Raw genomic sequence first — 23,335 nt, 5'->3', positions numbered from 1 at the left:
AAAACTGAGAATTGTCAAAGGAACACTTACATCCTGAATTTTAGTTCTAAAAAAGTTATGCTTATTTTAATACTCTGTTGTTTTTTTTTTTAATACAGGATGATTCAAAGCCACCTTACTCCTATGCACAATTAATTGTACAGGCGATTACAATGGCTCCTGATAAACAACTCACCCTAAATGGAATTTATACACACATCACTAAAAATTATCCATACTACAGGACTGCGGACAAGGGCTGGCAGGTAAATCACTTCAGCCTGTCAGTGAGGTGTCTGTGCCACGTCTGCAGGTGCTGGTTGATGGGGGGTGGGAGTTAGCTGGTGCCCAGGCTGGTGCAGGTGCAGGTCTAGAGTGCAGGGCTGAAGCAACAGCGGTCCTGGAAAGTCAGGCCTTCGGCTATTACTGGCTTGGAAACTCCTGTGTCTCGATGGGATGCCTGAGGCCTGTTTCCTTTGGGTCTGTGCGGTTTACCTTGGATATCTTAAACTGGACTTGGAAATCTTGCCCATTCTTTGCTTTGGCAGTCTTCTGCTTTCCTCCCTACTTGTGCTGAAATACAGCAACTGTAAAGTGCACAAACTGTTTAACCTGAGAATCTTTTCTTCTAAAAATGTCTCTAGTCGGCTGGTACATAAAACAGATGAAAGTAGCTGAGCACAGCAGCCACATCTGTGATGCCAGTGACTTGGGAGGCTGAAGCAGGACAGTCGCAAGTTCAAGTTCAGCCTCAGCAACTTAGTGAGACCTTGTTTCAAAAATTAGAAAGGAATGGAGTTGTGTCTCAGTGGTCGAGCACTCCTGGTTTCAATCCCCTATGCTGAAAAAAATAAAATAAAAAAGAGAAGAAATGTATGCTTGTGATTTTTAAATTCATCAAATAACCAGGAATGGCTATAGAATTCCTTTGAGGCTTTGGCTTGCTGAGTGAATGTCTGTTAACAAAAGTGCTGTTGAACCCTAATCCCAGTTTAGTGAGTGGGTAGGGGAGAGGGTGCCTGCTGTCAGTTGAAGGATGGAGGTATGTAAACATGTCATAATTTAAAAGATAATAATCTACAAACCATATCCTGGATGTTTCCCTCTTCAGAGGGCTCAGGGTCTTTGGTCATGGGTGGTACCTAGTGAGTCTCCCTGTTCATGCAAGACAGGGTTTCTCAATGGACAGGAAACATTGGATTTGGAGAATAGTTTCATGTGGGTCTCTTAACATTGCATAATAAATTCCAGCCATGTTTGTCATATTTTAATCTATGAGGAAATTTGTATTTAAAACAAAACATAATAAAAAGAACAAAATAATTTAGATGCATGTTCTGGTGACCATGGCTTTGTCAAGGAGGGAGACTCCCCATGGAATGCAGCTCACTCACAGTGCTGGGCATTTGAAGTGCCCTTAGGGCTACATGCAGATTTTTTTTTTTTAAACATTTATTTTTTTAGAAGTAGTTGAACATAATACCTTTACTTTGTTTATTTTTATTTGGTGCTGAGGATCAAACCCAGCATTCTAACTGTTGATCCATAACCCCAGCCCCCAGGTGTTTTTTTTTTTTTTTTTTTAATAGTTATAGTTGGACACAATACCATTATTTTATTTATTTATTTGTATGTGGTACTGAGGATTGAACCCAGGGTCTCGCATGTGGTAGGCGAACACTCTACCACTGAGCCACAACCCCTGCCCAGGGTTACATGCAAATTTTACATGCAAAATGCTGATGATTTGAAATACTGGTTCTTGGGGCTTTGTGGAAACGAATATTTCTGAAAAGCTTGAGGAGACTTTCATGTGTCTGGTTCTGTTTCTGTGTGTTTTCCTAACATGCATGGATTTGCGAACTCCTGAGCATTGTAAGTTTTTCTTGTTAATGGGGAAAGGGTGGCACCACATGCGAGTCAGGAGGGGCCTTTTGGGGAGCAGTCTCTTGGGGACAGCAGCCTGGACCACAGGCATCTCAGCATGACCTGGATGTGCACACCCCTCTGCTGAACTGCTGTTAGCATAGGTTTTTATGGAGATTTTGTTTGTTTGTTTTTTTGCCTAGACCACAGTCTGAGAGGGTGGCTGTGTCTCTCACCTGAGTGAGGCTGTGCTGGCCGTGTCCTGCCTCCTGTCTCAGGCTGATGACTGAGAGAGGGACTGCCTGCTGCAGACCCCTGAGTTTTGGGAGTCTGACCTTGTGTGCTGTTTGTCCTGAGATCGCAGACAGTCGAACTCACTGTCTCGTAGGTGTCAGACCTTGTTCTCACTTCTTCCCTCCTGGCTTAAATCAGAAAGCCTTCCTGTTTTTCCAGCTTTGTTTTCCTTGTCTTTCTGAGAAGGATTTTCACTAAGTTTCCCGGCTGGCTTCTGACTTGCCATTCTCCTGCTCCAGTCTGCTGAATGGCCAGGGTTACAGTTGTGTGATACTGTGCCCTTTTGAGAAAAAAAATAAAAACTGTTAGCATTAAAGTCCATTTTAAAAATGCACATTTCCTCCTTGTATCCTGCTTTCTGTGGTGGGAACAGGGGCCACCATGGGGTGCTTCTCTGAGCTTTAGTCCAGGTAGCTATGCCTGGCACCTGTCCCTAAGAGGATGTGTTTGGATGCTCCCCATGTCCATCTCAAGCCCTCAGTGGGGTCCATGACTGCCTCTTAGACTTAGTTTTAGGATTTCATGGGTCTGCCCTTGGTTAATCTGCAGAGGAAATTCCTGGGTAAAGTGAGATGGTCTAAGTAGCTCCATCTGGAAAGGTGGTATATTTATCATGGTCTTTCTGTGAAAATGACGTCTTACAATTTTATCAATATAAAAAGTTTGAAGAGAAGCTGGGTCAGTGGCGCACACCTGTAATCCCAACGGCTTGGGAGGCTGAGACAGGAGGATCGGGAGTTCAAAGCCAGCCTCAGCAATTTAGTGAGGCCCTAAGCAACTCAGTGAGACCCTGTCTCTAAATAAACTACAAAATAGGGCTGGGGATGTGGCACAGTGGTCAAGTGCCCCCGGAGTTCAATCCCTGGACCAAAAAATAAAAAGGTTTGAAGAGACTGGAGTCTCACCTTCTGAAGAGATCAGAACTAATGGGGTAGGGGGTGTGCTGTGTGCTCACCTCAGCCCTGATCTGGAAACATTCCCACACCACAGCAGGGTGTGAACACTGTGTACGCCTTCACAGGGTGCACGTTGCCGAGTGCCCCGTGCTGCATGGGACTTGAACCGGCAGACCAAGCTGTTCTGGTCAGGAAGGCTGGACATACCCAGGGAAGCACAGTGTGGACCACCCACTGAGGACTGGGAGCTGGAGTTTGGGAGTGGGTCTTTGCTAGCAGCCCCATCAGGAACGGCTCTGGACAAGAAGAACTTTTTCAGTGTCACAGGTCTTCTCTTCATATTCAGCATTTAAAAATAACAAGCCACTTTTTCTCAGAAAACTGATTTCTAGATCATTAGAGTTGAGCATTTGGGCTTGAACACAGAGCAATGGAAAGGAAGAACTCTCATCCTGGGTCGAACCAAGTGGCACAGGCCGTGAGTTACCCTGGGAGTGGGCACTCTTCTGTTTGTGTCTACCTTCAGTGTCTATCGTGTCCTCCTGTTTACTTCCTCCTATTTTCCAGAGCCTCCGCGGCTGGGAAATCACAGGTGACCCTTTATAAACTGGCATCTTTTGCCTATGGATTGTCACTAAGGGGGCAATTAGAGAGGAGGCTAGGACCTCTTATGGTGGTGTTGGTTTGGTTCTGTTAAAGTGGTCAGAAGAGAAGTCACAGCTCCTGGCCCCAGGAGCTTGCTGTGCCCCCACAAGTGCTGTTGGTGGTAGCAGAGCTGCCTTGCCTCTGCCATTTCCTGTCCCTGCTCCCCTGCGTAAAGAACCTGACCCTGAAGCCACATTCCCGCTGTGCTTCCGTGTTCCTCCCGGGTCACTGCCTGGGCGGTGGGTGAGGAGCTGTGAACCTGCAAGGCACTTGTAAGGCTTCTCCTTTGCACAGGTCTCATCCAGAATGCTTGGGGCCAGGGAGTTTCATGTTTTAGGCTTTTTCAGTTTGGGGACATGTGAATACACACTGCAAGATCTCCTGGGGGAAGGAGATCACAGTTCATCCTATCCCTACACACCTGCGCACAGCCCCAAAGCGAAGCTGTGTAGTACTTGGGGAGCTCCTGTTTGGCCACGGCGCAGCCCCTGGCCCAGAGTGGGGTCTTGCTCGTGGGGTGTCATGCTGATGCTCAACAGTCTCACGTTCTGGAGCATTTTGGGTTCTGGATTTTGGTACTGGGGTGCCTGAGCCTGGGCTAGCTGTGGCTTTTGCTGGTGTTGCTTCTCTTGTCCACAGTCTTGGAATGTCTGTCTCCTGCTGGTGTAAGAGGGCTGACGTGGTGGGCAGACGTTGGCTTCTCTGTCTTTGGATGTTGAGAACAGATGTTTGACTTTCAGAGGAGTTGAGAGGAAGATTGGTTATCAGCTATACCTGGTGACAAACACCATGGCAAGTTTTCTTTGGTTGTTAAAATGTACTGAGTTAGCGGGGCACCATGGCCCACGCCTGTGATCCCAGCAGTTCCAGAGTGTGAGGCAGGTGGATCGTGAGTTCAAAGCCAGCCTCAGCAACTCAGCAAGTCCCTGTCTCAAAAAATAAAAAGGGCTGGGGATGTGGCTCAGTGGTTGAGTGCCCCTAGGTTCAGTCCCTTCTACCCTGTCCCCCAAATAAATGTACTGATTCTCAACAAATACGTGTATTTATACACAATCACACCAAACACAGCCAACCTTGCCCCTTTGTGCTTCCCATGAGAAAACTCAGATCCACAGGGGCCAGAGGCCTTAATTCCATCCTGTGACTAGTTAGAATTTTGAATGGTCCCTGAGATTGTTTGTGCAGTAATATTTGATATGTGTCTGCTTTCCTAGCTGTCTTTGACAAATCAGAATTTCAGGCCATGGGTAGCAGTTCTAACTGTAAGATTAATTGGGGGGATTTAGGAATGAACTTTGAATAGCCCCCAATTTTATTTTGAGTTATTACCACCTTGAAAATTTGTAGAAGTTTAAAAGTGTAAATGCATGGAATGTTTATTGATCAGTGACTTTGGTCCCGTTTGGCTTCTGGTGTTCCTGGGTCAGGCCACAGTGGGGAGCTTCCCTTGGAGTCTCCTGTGGTAGGCCTAGAGCTGGGACCTTCTGAAGTAGAAGGATGGACTCAGGTTGAGGGGGGGTTTTTCCTGTGCGTCTGTGTCATGACTGTGCTTGTGGACATACTTTACAAACAACGCAAGTGTCTGTTAATAGAAAAGTGGCAGTAGTGATGGTGCCAAGCTTTTGCCAGTTTGTTGAATACTCTGTACCAGATCAGTGCACTTCAGATGGCATGGCAGATTCTATAAGCTAACTCTGGCAACATGGTATTGTGAAGGGGTGACTCAGGTCTGTGTCTCTGAACAGGGAAAACTATCAGTGAGGTCTTGGCTCTGCCTGGGAGAGGCTGGGTGGTGGCAGCAGTGGGCCTCGGTTTCCTACCCTGGGAGTTGGAGGTGGGGAATGGCATCTCTCTGTGCTGCAGGCCTCACCCTGACCCAGTGCCTGCCTGCATGGAGCTCAGGAGCTTCATGAGCTGTGCCCCCCACTCCGTCTGAGAGGTCGAACCCAGGGCCAAGTCTGTGCTGAGCCGTGCTTACAGGGAGGGCTGCTCCCCCAGCACAGGACTCTTGCTCTGCAGGAGCTGCTCCCCCAGGTTTCTGCTTTGCAGGGCCAAAAACTAGGGCACATTTTTGTTTCTCAGCAAAGAATTATATGAATTCTACGTATTTTTTTATGTTTCATAGAATTCAATTCGCCACAATCTCTCTCTGAACCGTTATTTCATCAAAGTCCCGCGTTCCCAGGAAGAACCAGGCAAAGGCTCCTTCTGGAGGATAGACCCAGCCTCTGAGAGCAAACTGATAGAGCAGGCTTTTAGGAAAAGACGGCCTAGGGGCGTGCCTTGCTTTAGAACCCCTCTGGGACCGCTCTCGTCTAGGTAAGGAAAAGGGACCTCAGACCTCACCTGTGGTCCTAAACTCCTTCAGTGGACTGGGAACGTCCTCTTCTGAACACAAAGGGACTGCCAGGTGCATTTTGATTAAATGCTGGGATGGGGATTTGGAAAAGTGTTGGATGCTCTGCCCTGCCGTTCCTCAGGCTCCTGCACCTCGGCAGCGAGGCAGCGGGCTTGCGAGGCCTTGCTTTCCTTTGGCATGTGGACAGTTCTCTAAAACTACCCTTTAGCTGCTTAAACTCAAGATTGTTTATTGGCCTGATTTTAAACCACCCATTTTTAGCTTCATTAATAATCTTGTTTTTAAGCCTCCCCCCCCCCCCCAAGAAAAACACACATGAAGTGTAAGTCTTGAAGCTCCCAGCTTGCCCACTGTCTGACTGCACAGGAGCTGCTTCAGAGCAGCAGCCCCAGGCCCAGGGTGGTGCTGCCCCAGGTGCCCGAGCCTCCCTGAGCACCCAGCTCAGCTCACCAGGTCAGACTCATGGAACTGCAGTTAGTGGGCAGAAGACAAGGGACACTGTTTTGCAAAGTGAACTCATTGAGACAACAGTCCCTGTCCATGAGGGAGGGATCACTGTAAAGGATGTTATCTTGTTTTGGTGACTCAGGAGTGCCCCAGCCTCTCCCAACCATGCGGGAGTGCTATCTGCTCACTCCAGTGGTGCCCAGACCCCTGAGAGCCTGTCACGTGAAGGTTCGCCAGCCCCCCTGGAGCCTGAGCCCAGCACCTCACAGCCCAAACTCGCCGTCATCCAGGAGGCCCGGTTTGCCCAGAGCGCACCAGGTGAGTGCACTGGGGGGAGGGTAGTCAAATGTCCAGGCCAGCAGAGAGGATGCTGCCAAACTCACCGTAGAGGCCACTCTGCCTTGTGCGTTCTGCTAGGTACCTGAGTGTTAGGTTGAAGGCTTTGAAAATTCTAATAACAGTGGGAGTGTTTAAGAAAGCCAGCGGAGGTTCTTTAAATTGTACTGTATGTAGGTTCATGAACTAATTTAGAATTCACCTGTTTCTCAGAGTGTTGCTTTGTCATTCAGAACTCCGTAAAATGATTCCACCCCCACCAAAAGCACCATGTAGGTTGAACATACTAGAGGCTGATTGGAAGCAGAAACGTGTCCACTTAGTAGGTGAGCACTGTACAGTTTATTTACAATGTCATGTGTGCCCTGGTGAATTAAAAAAGAATACATATAAACAGTGTGAAAATGTCCAATCAAAACTGCAGTGGTGGGGAGACATGCGGTTCCCCCAGTTGGGGTTCCGGCCACAGTCGCCTAGAGAACACTCTTCCCTTCCCACCCATCTGTAGCACCCATCGTCTGTGTTTCTTTAGTCCAAGCCCTCCAACCAAAAAGGGCAGAGGGTTGGGGCAGAGGCTCTGTGACAGCCCAAGTCAGCTGCAGTGTGTCCTGCTTCCTGCCAGGTGAGCTGCTAGACTAGGCAAGAGTGGCACCTGTGGCCTGGCCCTCACTGTTTATCAGTATTCTCAGGGGAAAGACCTGGGGAAAGCTGTTATCAGGAGTCGTAATAGAGTCAGTTGCATTTTTAGCAACTGGATGTGGGAATTAAATATCCCTCTTAAGACACTACACCTTTCTTACAAGGCAGAGCGGGGTCACATCCGATGCTTAAAGGTAACATCTGTGCTGTGTGTGAGTGCTGAGTGTGGGAAGGTGTGCGGAGCAGGACCTGCTAGCCTCAGCCCTGCCTCTGCCTGCTGTCCACAGGCTCGCCCCTATCCGGCCAGCCTGTCTTGATCACCGTCCAGCGGCAGCTGCCCCCTGCAGTCAAGCCTGTCACCTACACTGTTGCAACTCCGGTGACGACCTCCACCTCTCAGCCGCCTGTCGTACAGACAGTCCATGTAGTCCACCAGATACCAGCAGTGTCGGTCACCAGCGTGGCTGGGCTAGCCCCAGCAAACACATACACAGCTGCTGGCCCAGCCGTGGTCACTCAGGCGGCGGTGCTGGCCCCTCCTAAGGCAGAACCACAGGAGAATGGAGACCACAGGGAAGTCAAAGGTGAGCACCGGAAAAGCAGCTGCGATGTCCATGGGGGCTCAATGCGCAGCCTGGTTTGAAAGAGGTTTCTGATTTCTTGATTTAAACTGGTAAGATTTTTATCAGCAGTTCAATAATATTAGTGGGTGTTATTTTTGCTTTTTCTTTTATTTTAGTGAAAGTGGAGCCCGTTCCTGCAATTAGCCACACTACGCTGGGTGCTGCCAGCCGGATCATCCAGACACCACAGGCCACCCCAGTCCAGACAGTCACCATAGTGCAGCAAGCCCCTCTTGGTCAGCATCAGCTTCCGATAAAAACTGTAACGCAGAACGGAACCCACGTGGTGCCCATGCCGGCTGCCGTGCATGGCCAGGTGAACAATGGTAAGAAGTGCCATTTGCTGTGTCCTTTGCTGGGCTCTGGGGCTGGGAGCCCAGGCCCTTCTGGGAGGAGGCAGTCTGTATCGTGGTGCTGTTTTGGCACTGGTTGTCTGCGGATGCAGCTGCATTTCTGTGTTGTTGGAAATGCAGCCGCACAGAGAAGCAGGAGCTAGTGAGGGCCGGGCTACTGTGGGACTCCTTTGCAAAGCCCATCTGAGAAAGGAGCTGCTCAGCCCTCCAGACAGAAGGGCTCCTAGGTGCTGCCTAGGAGTGACCTGAAACTTGGGTAGTTGCTAAGAGCCACAGCCAAGTAATATGATGCATGGCATTTTTGGTTGAAAGGTGATGCCAGCAAGCCATTGAGATGATATGATTGTGTTAAGATCTGCATTCATATGGTTATTGGACTCCTGCTGTCCACCTCGGCCTGCTACGGGACTCCTGGAGAGTTCCCATTGGTTGGGGAAGTGCGGTAGGAGGGAATTTCAGAGGAGGGACTTCCTGTTGGGGTCTGGGAGAACGCCGCGTGGCTTGGTCGGCAATCTTCCCGGGAGCCATACGGGGCATTGGCGGCAGTTTCAAAAATGAAGTTTGTTCCTGCTTGAGTGGCTCGTGATTTGTGCCCAGCCAGACTGCGGCAAGTAGTGGAACTAGTGTCTTGAATATCGTTCTGCCTTGCTGTGGTTCATCTGCTGAGTGGCGGCTTACGCACTGTGTTGCTTGAAAATGGTGGAAGTAGAGAATGCTGCTTTTGTGACCTCTTTGCTCTGAAAGCCCTTAGGAGGCCCACACGTGGGGTGCACTCCAGCGTGTTCTGACAGGTGTAGAGGCCTCAGAACCCTCAGGAACACCAAGCTGCCATCCCTGTCCTGCCCTGTGGAGCTGTTAGGGAAGGAGCCCTGGCCTACTGGTGAGGCCACTCAGAAGTAGGGTCCTTAGGGCTGGTACTTTGCAGAGGCATTTCAGGGCTGGAGTGCGGCTGAGTGGCACAGTGCTTGCTTAGCATGCCTGTGACCCTGGATTTCATCACTAACTCCACACACCAAACCAAAGGCATTTCAGCAGTGGGGAGCACTTGCTCTCTTACATGGGCACACGTGGCACCATGGTGCCGTGGTAGCACATGCCAGCACCCCACACCTGAAGCAGTAGTCCTGGGTCAGAAACGGGGCACCTGCACTTGCCTCTCTGTGATTCAGAATGCTGCCTGACCCTCCCAAGCCTGCAGAGCATGTGGATAATGCCTTTTCTGGGGAAATTGACAGCCTGCGCATTCTCAGGTCAGTGGGCACTGCCTGCTCCCTTGGCCCGCATCTCCTGCTCTGGCCACGTGCTTCCTTCTGAATAGCTGAGGTCACTGTGGCTTGATGTAGCAGACCTGGTGGCCCTCTCTGCAGGCAGCCAGAAGTGGAATGAAGTGAAGGGGGTCAGTCTGTCCTGGGTTTTGTTGTCCTTCCCAGCTGTGGGCTCTGTGCAGCCCAGGGCTTGACCAGGCAGAACAACTGTGCCCAGGAACATGCATTTCCCAGATGCCAGGTCCACCCAGTGGCAGGGAACAGCTCCAAAAGCCTTCTGTGTCTGCCTCGAGTGCAACTGACACCTGTGTCTCTCAGTGCATTTAAGTTGATAACTAATGTTTTTCATTTTAAATTTAAGCAAGGGATTTAATTTTCCACTATTAAATACTGATGTTTTAAAGCTGAAGTCCTGCATCCTCATCGGCACCCACTATAGCACCCTGGGTGTGGCTGTGGTGTGCCGCCTCTGGTCCTGCTCCTTCCCCTCCTGCCTGTGAGTTTGCTGCTCAGAGCCTCTGCCCGTCTTTTCTCTCTCAGCAACAAAATGTAGACCTAAACCCTAAAAATGGAGTGGGAATAGAAGGATTGACAACAGTACTGCAGAGCTTATCAAAACCAAAAATCATTTTTTTTAGGCAAAAACTATTTTTTAAGGAAAGTATGTTGTTTCATTTTTTTTTGTTCTTAGCATAGTTTTACTTTGTGGAACCAAAACTTCTGAATATCCGTGGTGTCATTCGGAACCTGAAAACATCTGTTCACAAATGAGCTGTGCAGTTTGATCACGTTTGGTTTTTGCAGTGCTGACACATGCTAGGCAAGAGCTGTACACTGAGCCACACACCCATCTCTCTTTTTTTTAGACAGGGTCTTGCTAAGTTCCGCAGGCTAGCCTCCTGCTTCAGCTCCCACAGTCGCTAGGGTTACGGGTCTGTGCCCGTGCACCTGCTCATAATTACCTTTTGACATCAGACTTTTCTTTGCCTGAATTACACAGTGTCCACATCTCTTCTCTCTTCCACTCTGACCTCCGCTGCTCATCTGTGAAGCAGGGCATAGAGCCCTCTTACAGAGCCTTGGGGGAAGAGCTCTTGAATGTCTGCCCTGAGCAAAGCACTTCCACTTCCTCCATGGCCAGCAGCACTGTAAGGGGCATGGCCAGGCTGCTCCTAATCTCTGCAGGCAGTGGGTAGCCCCGTGCCTTCCTGGTGCCTTCCTGCTGTCAACACCGAGAGCCCTGGTCCTACCTGGAGAGGAGGGGGTAGAAAATGCCGAGTTCTTTTGCGCTTGCAAGCCCACAGTCAGCTGCTGCTGCACACGCCATCACAGCATGCGGTGCTCCTCACAGCATGAGGTGCTCCGTCAGGGAAACCCTGGACGGGAGTGGAGGAGAGGCAGCACTCTCTGGGAGCCTGGTTCAGGTTCACACAGTGTGGGCACTCTGTTCTAACACGCTTGCCCCAGAGGTGGGGGCCAGGAGAGGGACTGGAGCAGTGACAGATGTCACACAGGCGCTGAATGTCTGGTTGAAGGCCAAGGCACAGGGAACACCTCGTTGGCCCTCTCTTGCCCTTGAAATTCGCTCCTGGGAAAACAAAGCAGCATCTGTTAACTCCTTGTTGTTGTTGTCGTCGTCGTCGTTTTTGTTGTTATTATTTTGGGTGCTGAAGATTGAACAGAGGGGCGCTATCACTGGGCTGCATTCCCAGCACTTTTTAATTTTGAGACAGGGTCTTGATCGCCCAGGCTGGCCTGGAACTGCAGTGCTCCTGCCTAGGCCTCCTGCTTCTCTGGGATTGCAGGAGTGACCGCTGTGCCCAGCCTGTTTTGTCTTTTAAACGTCATATTGGTGTGAAGTGGCCCCAAGACAGTGACTCTAACTTTGCTTCTCTCGTGGCTGGGAATGTTGAGCACTCTCCCAGGCGTCTGCTGGGTGCTGTCTGTTGGCACCTCTGCCTATGCTTCAGTTGGGTTGTCGTTTTGCTGCTGAGCTGTGTGTCCCTTCATGTGTTCTGGGAGCTGCGTAGACCCTCCTCAGATACAAAATTAAGTAATCTTCTCTCCTTCTGTGGGCTTTTCACTTCCTAATATCTCCTAACAGCTTTTGATTCTGATGAAGTCCAGTTTACTTTATTTTTTCTCTCATTTCTTGTGCTTGGTGTCATATCTATGAAACCACTGCCAGATTTGGGGACATGAAGACTTTCTCCTAGCCAGGCATGGCGGTGCAGCGCAAGGTGCGGAAGCAGGTGGGAGGAGGAGAGGGGCAGGCCGGGTCTGTGGTGGGTGCCCTTCCCAGTGACTTGGGGGCTGAGACAGGAAGAACTCACATTCCAGGTCAGCCTGGGCAATGGAGCAGCAGCAGCCTGTCTCCAAACGAAAATTTAAAGCACAAGCTGGGATGTGACTTGGTGGTAGAGCACCCCTGGGGTCAATCCCACCACACACCCCCGTCACCATTGCCTCCGTGTCTTCTCCTGGAAGTGGGTGTTCTGCTTCCTTTGGGCCTGGGCTGCCCTGTGTGCTGGCCTGGGCCCCACTGTGCCTGTGCCCCTCCCTCGTGTTGGAAACAGCCACAGACACATGCTCTGTTCTGCCTGTTTCCTTGATCTTTATGTCATCTTCATGCTGATACCACAGTTTTAATTACTGTAGCTTTGTAGCAAGTTTTAAAATTGGGAAGTGAGAATCCTCCAACTTTGCCCTCTTTTTTCCAAGACCAAATAGGCTATTCTGGGTCCTTTGCAATTCCATGTAACTTTTTAGGATCATAATTTCACTTCAAAAATGCTGTCAGGGGCTGGGGATGTGACTTAGTGGTAGTGTGCTTGCCTAGCATGCGTGAGGCACTGGGTTCAATTCTCAGCACCACATTAAAAAATAAATAAATAAAATAAAATAAAGATATTGTGCCCACCTAAAACTAATATATATATATATATATATATTTTTTTTTTTAAATGCTGTCAGGCCGCACAATGATAGGCCCAGTACCCTTCTATTGTCAACACTTGTGCATTATATGTCTATTATCCCAGCCACTCCGGAGGCTGAGTCAGGAGGCTTGCAAGTTCAAGGACAGCCTCAGTAATCTTAGGCCTCATTTCAAAATTTAGATTTTAAAAAAAGTACGGGAATGCAGAGATGAGTGAGCCCAGATGTGTTCCACCACTGAGCTACATGCTTAGCCTTTTTTATTTTGAGACAGCGTCTCACTAAGTTGCTGAAACTGGCTTCAAACTTGTGATCTTCCTGCCTCAGCCTCACAAGTTGCTGGGATTATAGGCATGCTCCATTGTGCCTGGCTTCAAAATAATTAAAAGGTGGGAGCCTGGGGATGTAGCTCCCCCCAAAAACAAAACAAAACAAAACTTTGGGGTTCTGAAAAGGTTGTGATAATGCAGTCTTGTTGAGAATGTCATTACCTGGCAGTGTTAACGTGTCTCTGAGCATAGCCATGAGCTGTCTCTGGTTATTTCAGCAAAGTATTTTGTTTTTCCCATTTTTCTATTTGGAAGTGTTTTTATCTCCCTTTTCGGTTGTTCATTGCTGTCGTATAGAAAACCAGCTGATGTTTGTGTGTGATCTTGGACCCTGCGACTTCACTGAACCCATTCACAAGCTGTAGTGGTTTGGTTTGTGTGGATGTTTGTTTATGTTCATTCACATTTTCTAAGATATAAGATTGCATCATCTTCCAAAAGAGACAGTGTACTTCCCCTCGCGTCTGTTTGGGATTTGGTTTGTGAGCCTGTCCCCCTTGAGCTGGCCTGTAGCCACCTCCTGCCTCAGCTCCCTGTTGCTGCCCTGCTCCTTGCCAGGGTCTTCCTCCACCTCCCCCAGGCTCTGGCCGGAATGCAGCAGCAGGAGCAGGCGTGGGAACATGCGGACCGCCCTGTCCCTGTGTGGACCTGCCTTTCTTCTGCTTGGCCCAGGCCACGGCACTTGCAAACGCCTCCACCTGTGGGACAGCAGTCTGCGCAGGGGGACCCCATGGAGGTCCTGCCCAGCAGCTCTTCCTGATCAGGGTTCCCCCTTCCCACCCACCCACCCCCACCTCGCTGCGCTGCTCCTGGCAGTTTGGAGCCCACCGTGTAGGCCTGCACACCCAGGGCCTGTGTTCAGGCGCACAGCCCAGGCCCAGCTCCCAGGCCTGTGCAGACCTGAGCCTTCCAGCTCTCTGCAGAGGTCTGTTGGGACCCTGGCCCTTTGGCCTCTGCCTGAGGGGAAAGGGGTGGGAGAAGGCTGTCAACCTGCTGCAAGCCCCAGGGATCTTGCAGGTGGCTCCAGCCTTGTCCTGGAGTTATTGTGGCACAGTGGTCTCTTCTTGAGCTGAAACATCCTGTCCCTTTTCAGCCCCAGGGGAAAGGTGTGGTCCTGCTCCCTCTGCCCACACCCCTGCCCCTTGTGGTGGGCTGGGGCTGGTGCTACACCCAAGCTGCATTATGAGACCCACCAGCTCTTGTGCCCACGCCCCAGGAGGAGAGCCCTGCATGACCAGCATGGCAGTCAGCCTGGGTGTCTGTGGCTGCTGCCCAGGTAGGGGCACCTCCACCAGGTGGCGGGAGAGGCAGGTCTGTGGCCAGGCCACCCCCGCCCTGCCCCTCGATGTCCTATTCCTGGCTGCCTGGATTGTTCATGGTGCTGGTTCCATCTTTGAAGATAGACCTACACGCTGGCATTTATTTGCTATCCAAAATCGGTATTCAAAGTGCTGCTTGGGTCGTGTTGTGAGGGGTCCATGAGTTCACGTTTGCATGTGGTAGATCAGTGGCTAGCATGCCTTTACCTTTTTGTACTTTGGTTGATGGTTTTGCTGAGCTGGTGTCACGTCATCCTAGGTGCAGATGGCTATTGTGTTCCTCAGAGCATGAGTTCTGGCCAGGTGTGAGCCACAGTCTATTGGCCAGGTCAACACCAGGCTTGCCACTGCGTTGGACAAGGTGTCTTCAAACAGATGGGTGCAAAACTAGAGAACCTGTTAATTGATATGATGAACCCTGTGGCTAGAGGTGCCACAGCAGGTGTGTGCATCTGCCCTGAAGCTGTCACGGCTGCAGTGGACTCTGTCCTGCAGACTGTTATGGGACTGTCCAGGGTGCCTTTTCTGCCCTGGGGGCAGTGAGTTAGACCACTAGTCCAACTCAGATGGGAAGGTGGACCTCGTGAGCCTGTGCTGCTCCTCTGGGCACAGCACAGCCCTGCCCCTGGTGACTTGGTGGAATGTCCCAGCCACAGCACTGTTCCTGAGCCCGACAGCAGTGCTGACGGACAGGTGGAGCTCCTGAGAAAACCTGCACGTGCTGCAGCGGAGGCCTATAGGCAGGCACAGGCCAGCGGGAGGCAGTGTTTCTCCTGCTTTGGGTCTGCCCTTGGGTGTCCTTGGCATGGGGGGGCAGTGTCTGGGGAGGGGGCTCCGGGCTGGGTCCTGGGCGGGGCCGGGCTCTGACGCGCTGCTCCTTTCAGCCTCAGCGAGCCCTCTGCACATGCTGGCGACCCACGCGTCGGCCTCCGCGTCCCTGCCCACGAAGCGCCAGAATGGGGACCAGGCGGAGCGGCCGGAGCTGAAGCGGATCAAGACGGAAGACGGCGAGGGCTTCGTCATCGCCCTGAGTGTGGATGCGCCACCAGCAGCCGTGAGGGAAAAGGGCGTCCAGAACTAGCGGCGGGAGCCGTCCTCGCCCCGCAGCTCCCCGCAGCTCCGCGGTGCCAAAGGAGGCGCCGCCCCGGGCCGGCGGCCTTAACACTCCCGGGCTGCGCGGCAGCCCCCGGTGAGGACCAGCGGACTTGGCGGCCTCCGTCTGCTGTGGCCGCCCGCGCGGAGCCCAGCGGTGAACTGGACCCGCCGCCCCGGCCCCCGCCTGCGCCGCCCGTGTGTCCCTCCCGCCGACTCTGTCCCTGCGTCACTGTCCCGCCTCCGTGAAGAGAGCAGGCGGGGGGAGGCCAGCGGGAGGCCAGCGGGAGGCCGCCGCCGCCCGAGAACGTCCAGTGTCATCACCATAACATTATTTATTTAAATGTAGTTATTTTGGTATTTAATTTTTTTTTAAAGAGGAAGAGAACCTGTATTTTCCTGGTGGAATGAAATGGCAGAAGGTGTTTCCAGGCGACTCGACGTCATCCACACGAAGACCAAACCAGCGGCGCCCCGCTGCGGGGGACGGTCCCCTCCCAAGGCCCACCTCGCACCGGGACCGGCCGCCGGGTCGCCGGCGGTTGGGTTGTGAAGGTGGACAGCCGGCCGCCGGGCCTTCGGGAGGTGGCGCCGCCTCTGCTCCAGAACTGAGGAAGGGCCCGTGCATGGCCGCCCTCGGCCTCCCGCCCACTGCCCCCCGCTGCCCAGCAGCTCCGCAGCGTCCCGCTCTGCAGAAGTCTCTGGCCTCTGCCAACCTCCAGCTCCCTCAGGGACTGCCGCCTGCAGCAGCTCTGCCCTGAGCCAGACCGGCGCAGGCGAGCCCCGGCCCCAGCCGCCGGCCTTGGTCCTCGCAGGATCACAGCCAGTGAAGGCAGCAGTGTCCCGTGGGCCTGCTGTGCTGGGCGCCCCGGAGGAGAGGGACAGTCTCTTAAGTAAGTCCAGACTTCTGTCCTAGGAAGTAGAGTGGTGATCTGTGTGCAAAGATTGAAATTTTTAAACAGTACCAAGTTCCTAAAATTCAATAAAATATTTTTATTAATTTTAGTTGAATGGTGCATGGTCTTCTTGTGAAAGCACCAGAGGTGCGGCTGGCAGGGTGGGGGCTTGCAGACTCCTGGTGTTACCGCTGTTGACTGGTGACGAGTTCTTGCTTCCCCAATGTTGAAGAATAACACCAAAGAAGCACGCCGAGGCAAGGTCAGAGTAGAAATTAGAAGTTTATTAAAGGACAGCAGAAAAGACTTCTCCCGGAGGAAGAAGGGGACCCAAGAGGTGGAATCCGTGGAAGTGAGGTTGTTTCCCCTTTTTATAGTTTTGGTGATGGAATGTAGGTTGGAAGGCCCGAGGGGTGGGACACAGGTGGGGCAGAGAAGTAATCTGGTCAGGAAGGACTTCTGAGTCAGCACCTTTTTGCTGGGGGCTGTTCATTAACATTTCTTTGAGGTGGACTTTGGCCTAGGGCCTTTTCGGGACTTCCATGAGTTGTCCTGTGTTTTCCCTGAGTCATTCTCCGCATGGTCTCCATTTTAGATTTCACTAGATATTAGACCCGATTTATCTAACTACACTGACTACCTAACTTTAAATCTGGCTTCACTGGCCCTGGGGTGGCAGCTGTGCTGCTGTGGCTTCTGCAGGCAGCCCTCATCCTGGGGAAGGCCGGCACTGGTCTGCAGCCCGTTGAGCAGGTCAGCCTTCCTGAAGGTGCTGGTGCTGCCCACCTGCCACGTGCTGTCCTTCACTGGAGCCTGGGCACACATCACACTCTGGGCTCCTCTGGAACAGGGTTCCTGGAAGGTGCAAGGTTCATGTTGGTACAGTTCCACCAGGGAAATAGGACAGTCCGTCGTGCTGCCCAGGGGTCCTGTGCTTACTATGGGGCAGCCCCCACTTTCAGGACACTAGGACCGGTGAATGCTGCCCTCCCAGCAGTTGCCTGGCCTCTGGGGCCGTGCTGTTCAGGGACCCGGAACACAAGGCGGGAGTAGGCCTTGGGACAGTGCCACTGCAGCTGCGGGGCCTGTGGAGATGGCAGGGGAGCCCAGCAGATAGGAAGACTGGGCCAGACATTAAAGCCAGGAGCAGCAGTGGAGGGGTGAAGTGCTGGGACCAGGAGTGGGAAAGTGGGGCACAGGGCCCGAGGAGCAGAGCTCCGCCACGCTCCCCATCTTCCCCTTCTATCTACTCTGGCCCCAAGCAGGACCCAGGCACAGGAGTGGGAAGACACGGGGAGGTCAAGACCTGAGCCTCTGGCCTGGAAGACTGATTGCGGCCAGGGTGAAGGCTAGTCAGAACGATGCCAGGAGCCACCACAGCAAAACACCCAGGGCCCGGGCAGGTGGGCCCAGGAAGAACCACAGCAGGACTCCATGGAGTGGAGCTGCCTGCCAAAGACCACGTCTCCAGGCTGCACGCAGGGCCTCCAGGGTGCCAGACGCAGCCAGAATCTCAGTTCCACAGGGAAAACAGGACAGCTGCAGCTCGACCCAGACGTTGCAAGGCCAGAAAACACAGCAGACAAACTGATCACACTCCATTGAGCCAGTGCTCTAGAAGTGGGTCAGAAGCCACAGAACTTGAGAACAACAATTGGATGAAAAGCATTTGGAAACAGGGCTGGGGAAATAGCTCAGTTGGTAGAGTGCTGGCCTCACATGCACAAGGCCCTGGGTTCAATCCCCAGCACCAACAAAGAAGAAAAAAAAGTGGAAATAGAAGTGATCATGCTGCAGGGACCTGGGTGTCTGTCATTTGCCATAGATCCCAAGCAAAAGGAGAAGGATGTGGCCGCACCTGTCATCCCTGCAGCTGAGGAGGCTGAGGCAGGAGGATACAAGTTCAAGGCCAGCCTCAGAAACTTAGTGATACCCTGTTTCAAAATTGAGAAAGGGCTGGGGATGTTGCTCAGTGGTTTAAGCACCTCTGGGTTCAATCCCAGTACCCTCTACACAAAGTAAAAACAATTTTTAAAAGACACCAAAATTCACGAAACTCAGTGAACCCCAGAGAGGATAAACCCAAAGCCTTGAAAGCAGCCAGAAAACTTTCTCAGGCCCCGGGGCAAAGGTTCCCGAGACCAGGGCGACCAGGGCGACCAGGGCGACCAGGGCGAGGGAAGCTGCCCAAGGATTGAACTTGGGACGCAGGACACAGGTGGAGCAAAGGCACTTGAAGGAGAGTCACCAGCAGGGAGCTGTGCTACCAGGGGTGCCACTAGAGTCCTGCAGAGGCCCCAAGCCCAACTGGAACCTGAGGAGAAGCGAGGACACAGGAGGTGACTGGGCAAATAGGACAGCCGAGTTTTTCCTCTTAATTTCTTCAGAGCATGTGACCTTCAGAGCAGGCCTAGCAGTCCTCCAGGGTTCCTGGTCTTTGCTGCAGTGTGTCTTTGCACAGTGCCTTCAGAGACCAGACCCCGGGTGGAGACCTCATGGGCGTCTTCAGTCCTCTGGGGTCTGGCGCCAGGCAGCACCTCAGCATGACCTGTCATCGCACAGGAGCAGCACCCGCAGCCAGGCGCGAGCCACCTGGGAGAGCGGCCTCGATCCTGCCAGCCTGTCTGCTTGGTGAGTCCTGTCTTGAGGTGAAGAGGGCAGGGAGGCAGTGCTCGTAATGTCTGAGGGTCAGTGTCCAGCGTGGCCCAGCATGTCTCAGTACCATTCACTGCAGAGCCAAAGCTGCAGGCCACAGCCATGCGCCACCAGAGGAGGGCAAATGTGGTCACCATATTCAGGGGTGCTGTTCAGCACAGGAGGAACGAGGCCATGGCACCCCACGCAAAGACCCTCAGCACCATGACGCGTGGACGCAATGTGCGGGTGGTCTCACTGGGGCATTCACAGCAGTAGGGGCCCTGAGCCAGCTAGGAAGGCCCAGGAGGAGGCTGCTGGGGGCCAAGTCTGGAGGGGCCAAGGCTCACTCAGGGTTTTGAAGCAACCAGGCAGCTCTTTCTGAACATGCATGTTGGGGTAGTCTCTGTGTCCCCTTAAGCAACTGGGGAGATGCTCTAGGTGCTCTGGGATACAGGGTCATTTAGGAAAGCAACAGGTCCAGAAGTGAAGGTACCTCTCATGTCACTCTCATGCTCACACAGCAGACCTCAGGACCTTGGGACAAGCAATGGCTACACGGGATGGCACCCAGCGCAGAGCCAGCCGAGGGCAAGGGAAGAGCAGCCGGATGTGAGAGGTGCCTGCCAGGCTGGTGGGCTGGACCATTCCCAGAGATGCTCTGACCAGACCCTGGGACCTGTGAAATGGACCTATAGCTGTCACCAGGTTGGGCTGAGGTCACAGGAAGAAGGGAGGCCCCGATCATGTGTCTTCCTAAGAGGACCTTTAAGTCAGCACCCCTCTGGACACTGGATAGGCCTACAGCAGACTTCTAGCAGGCAGGGCCCACCTGCCGTCTGTAAAGGGAGACCTAGAAGCTGGGCGTGGCAGCACATGCCTGTGGTCCCAGGGCCCAGGAGGCCATTGCCCACAACCTCACCCACCAACATCCACCTCACCCACCATCATCCGCCTTCCACCCACCAACATCCACCTCAGCCACCATCATCCGCCTTCCACCCACCATCACCCACCTCACCCACCATCATCCGCCTTCCACCCACTGTCGATTCCTACCCCTGCTCAATTGCTGAACTACATCTCCAGCTCTTTTTATTTTTTTATTGTGAATCAGGGTCTCACTAAGTTGCCCAAGCTGACCTCAAATTTGTGATTCCCCCTGTCTCAGGCTTCTGGTTTATAGGTGTGCCCCAGTGTGCCTGGCTCAAAATAAGCATTTTAAGATTGAGATGATTCCTTCTTTGAAGATAGAAAAGCCCTTTTTTTTTTTTTTTTTGGCCTTGCTGGGGATTAGACCGAGGACCTGTGCATGGGAGGCAAGCACTCTACCTACTGAGCTGTACCCCCAGCCCCTGAAGTTAGAAGAGTAATTTGCTCTTGGTCTTAAACTTTTAAAATAAAAACTAAATTCTGTTCAAATCAGTGATCTGACCTGATCAACCGTCCACCTGTCATCCAATGAGCTGGCCTAACCACAAAGCTGACCTCATCAGGGCTCTCTCTCCTGCCTGCTGGGCCAGGGCTTCTGTGGTCACAAGCTCTGATAGGAACAAACAGCCAGCTCAGTGGAGCCTCTCATGGTGACACTGGTGTGTACTCCGAGCAGGGGGCCGGAAATGGCAGCGAGAATCTGAGCCTTTGTGCAGACTGGGAAATAGAAGCCCAAGATCACTGGCTCTTCAGGGGTCACACCCACTGGGGAGGTGACTAGGACGTCCGCTTCCCAGTGTCTGGCAGACCCTCCCCTTCACCTGCCCCACAGGCTCAGGTTCTGCCAGAGCCCAGCTCAGCAGGGGGATGCAGGTCAGGCACCTACTGGTGACCCCACAAGCTTCTGCGGTCCACAGGTGGCATCTCCCTTGGCACTGCCAGGCACCTGTACCAAGCACACCTCTGCCCCTACGATGCAGCGCATGTCTGCATCTGGAGGAGGCTGCATGCAGCAGACGTCCTTGAACCAATGCCCACAGCACAGAAGCTCCAGTGCCCAGCATGAACCACATCCATGTGCAGGCGCCCAGAGCCCCAAAGCCAGGTAGTGCCCACACCCACAGAACATGGGAAACAGGCCATCGCCACCCAGCCTGGGCCCAACAGGCTGCCCCGGCGTCCTCTGCGCCAGCCCTGCCCTCCATTCCCAGGCCACTGCCCAGCCATGCACATTCCTCAGCAGCTCACAAGGCAGCCAGGCCAAGGAAACATCTGCTGTGTCCACGCCACAGCTGGAGTCACAGAGACAGGCACAAGTGGCCGTCGGAGTAGACGAATACGAGAGAACGCTCAAGATCAAGCATCCCCGAGCACCAGGACCAGTGTAAGCCACACGTGGCTGTGAGAGGCAGGGCACAGGCTTTGCGGGTGATGAACCTACACCAGGGTACCACCAACAGCAGGTGGCGTGTGTCGCAGTGCTCTGTAGCCAGAGTGTGGAGCCTGCCTTTCCTGGGGCAGCTGGGGTAGGAACATGAATCGTCCAGGGGGCTTCCAGTCTGATGAAGCCCCCACAATCGAGGCGGAGCCAGCCACATACCCCAGGTCCCTCCTGTCCAGCAGAACACAGGAAATGGGAGAGGAGGTGTGGCTTCTTCCCACCTCAAAGCAGCTGCGTGTCAGAAGGGTGCAGCGTGGACAGGCCCTGCCAGCCTCTGGACTGACCCCAGGGGCGAGCTCAGCCCCCAAGGCACCTGACAGCTGACCATCCCCACATTTCCAGTGTTTTGAGCTGCTATTCTAGATGAAAGGCCACCTGACAGCAACAGCTGCCCTCTGGTCCCACCAAGGCTTCTGGAGCAGCCAGTGTTCCCCAGGCAGCCCCACCCACTGCCACTGGCTCTCGGTTCTTTCACAGAAAACGGCTCCAGGATGGGTCAGGGCTCCAGGTGAGGAGGTGGCAAATGCATACTGAACTCAAAGCCCTCAGGCCCAGCAATTCCAGTCCCTTTGCTCCAAAGACATAACCAGACTGGCCTGGGAGCCTGTCTGTGTGGCCTCCGTTTCTACATCGTCTGGTGCAGCACAAGGCTCCAACACGCACATGGCTCACAGTCTGAGACATAAGGAAGTAGGACCCGGTGCTGCCTGGGATTTGGCAGCGGTGCAACGTCCTCTGCTCCATCTGCTCTTCTCTGCTCCACGGGGATCTTGGTCGTTCAGTTGTAGTTCTTTCCGATCCATTGAAGAGATTTGGGTACAAGCTCCAAGATGTGGCAATCAAATGCCTCTTGCAGGGAGCTGCAGAATGGGGAGGGCCATCCTGTACCGGAGCTTGGTTTGGCTACAGAAAGGAAACACCAGTGACAACCTGTGGCCACGGGAGGCTGCAAGAGCCCACGCCATGGCCAAAGTAGAGGGAGGTGGGAGGCAGAGGCCAGGGTCCACAAGGCTGCCACACACAGCAGGGTGCTCTGCAGGTACCCTTGCACAGCATGGGGGCCCTGGGTTTCTGGGAAGGGCTGAGGACCAGGGAGGCTGGAGGATGCCGGGTAAGTGTCCTCCACGCCACAGGCCTGCAGAGCCTGGAGGACAGCCACACCTGCAAGAAGGAAGAGGGAGCACAGGCTTTTGGAATCCCTGAGGACTGTATCTTGGTCGGGGCCCAGTACAGGAGATGCTTGATGGAGGCTGGAGGTGGCCCAACAGTGTGCAGACCTCTGCTGCTCTGAGCAAATCCATGGAGCTTCAACAGACCAAGGTGCAGGGACACTAACTCCTAGAGGTCAAGCACATGTAGTACTGAACCCTTCCAGGCCTTGCCTGCTATCCAGGGAGACGGTGGAAAGGGACGAAGTGCCAGGACACACCTGAGCCCCTTGTGAGGGCTGAGCCGACACCATCTCATGCTGAGGGAGCAACTGGGACTGCAGGAGACCAGCCCAGCAACCACAGCCTCAGCGGTCAGGGCCTTCAGGGCCAGCCAGCCACGTCCTCAACGCCAGTAGCACCTGCTGTGTCCCCACCACACAGCACAGCCTGTGCGCCAATAGCAGGTCTGCAGCCCACCCCGCTCCCACCCAGTGAGAAAAGCCTGTAAGCACATCTGCTTTAACTTCAGCACCCTAGACTGCATTTGGGGAAGTGGCCACCACAACTCCTCCTGCCTTGCCCAGTAAAACAGGCTCCACACTTTGCACCAGCATGGCCCTGGACAGCAGCCTTGGTGCCTCTGAAAGGGAGGCCACAGCAGGCCCCATGGGGATAGAGGTGCAGAAGAATGGGCATTACTGTCCCCGCCTCTGCTCTCCAAGGTAGGACTGATGATGCTCCTGTAGCACTTGGCCTCTGCCCATGAACTGTTAGGGGCCATGCACACAGTGCAGGTGAGCAGGGTGGCCCAGAGACACCCCCCTCCTCGGAGACGTCCCTAACCCTAACCAAAGAGGATGTAGGACTCCCCAGCGCACTGCTCCATGCTGTAGAGGTGGAG

General features: G+C 53.3%; 1 protein-coding gene across 2 annotated transcripts in view; it reads left to right on the top strand.

Annotated features, from left to right (window-relative positions):
• Foxk2 (forkhead box K2) overlaps positions 1-16,384 on the top strand; it is a 61,182-nt gene extending 44,798 nt beyond the window's left edge. Inside the window, exons 4-10 of one of the 2 annotated variants that reach the window (XM_058585227.1) lie at positions 99-245; positions 5,806-5,999; positions 6,629-6,804; positions 7,056-7,148; positions 7,749-8,045; positions 8,201-8,410; positions 15,172-16,384. In XM_058585227.1, the coding sequence (XP_058441210.1) occupies positions 99-245; positions 5,806-5,999; positions 6,629-6,804; positions 7,056-7,148; positions 7,749-8,045; positions 8,201-8,410; positions 15,172-15,368 (1,314 nt within the window). In that variant the 3' untranslated portion in view covers positions 15,369-16,384. The remainder of the gene's footprint in view (positions 1-98; positions 246-5,805; positions 6,000-6,628; positions 6,805-7,055; positions 7,149-7,748; positions 8,046-8,200; positions 8,411-15,171) is intronic. The other variant, XM_046463146.1, reaches the window with a different exon arrangement.
• The last annotated feature ends 6,951 nt before the right edge of the window (positions 16,385-23,335 follow it).

The sequence above is a fragment of the Marmota monax genome, unplaced genomic scaffold (assembly GCF_021218885.2).
Source record: "Marmota monax isolate L192 unplaced genomic scaffold, Marmota_monax_Labrador192_F-V1.1 WCK01_AAM20220418_F8-fsc00220, whole genome shotgun sequence".
Taxonomy (NCBI): Eukaryota; Metazoa; Chordata; class Mammalia; order Rodentia; family Sciuridae; genus Marmota; species Marmota monax.
The sequence above is the reverse complement of the archived record's forward strand: the minus strand, read 5'-3'. Positions and strand labels throughout refer to the sequence as shown.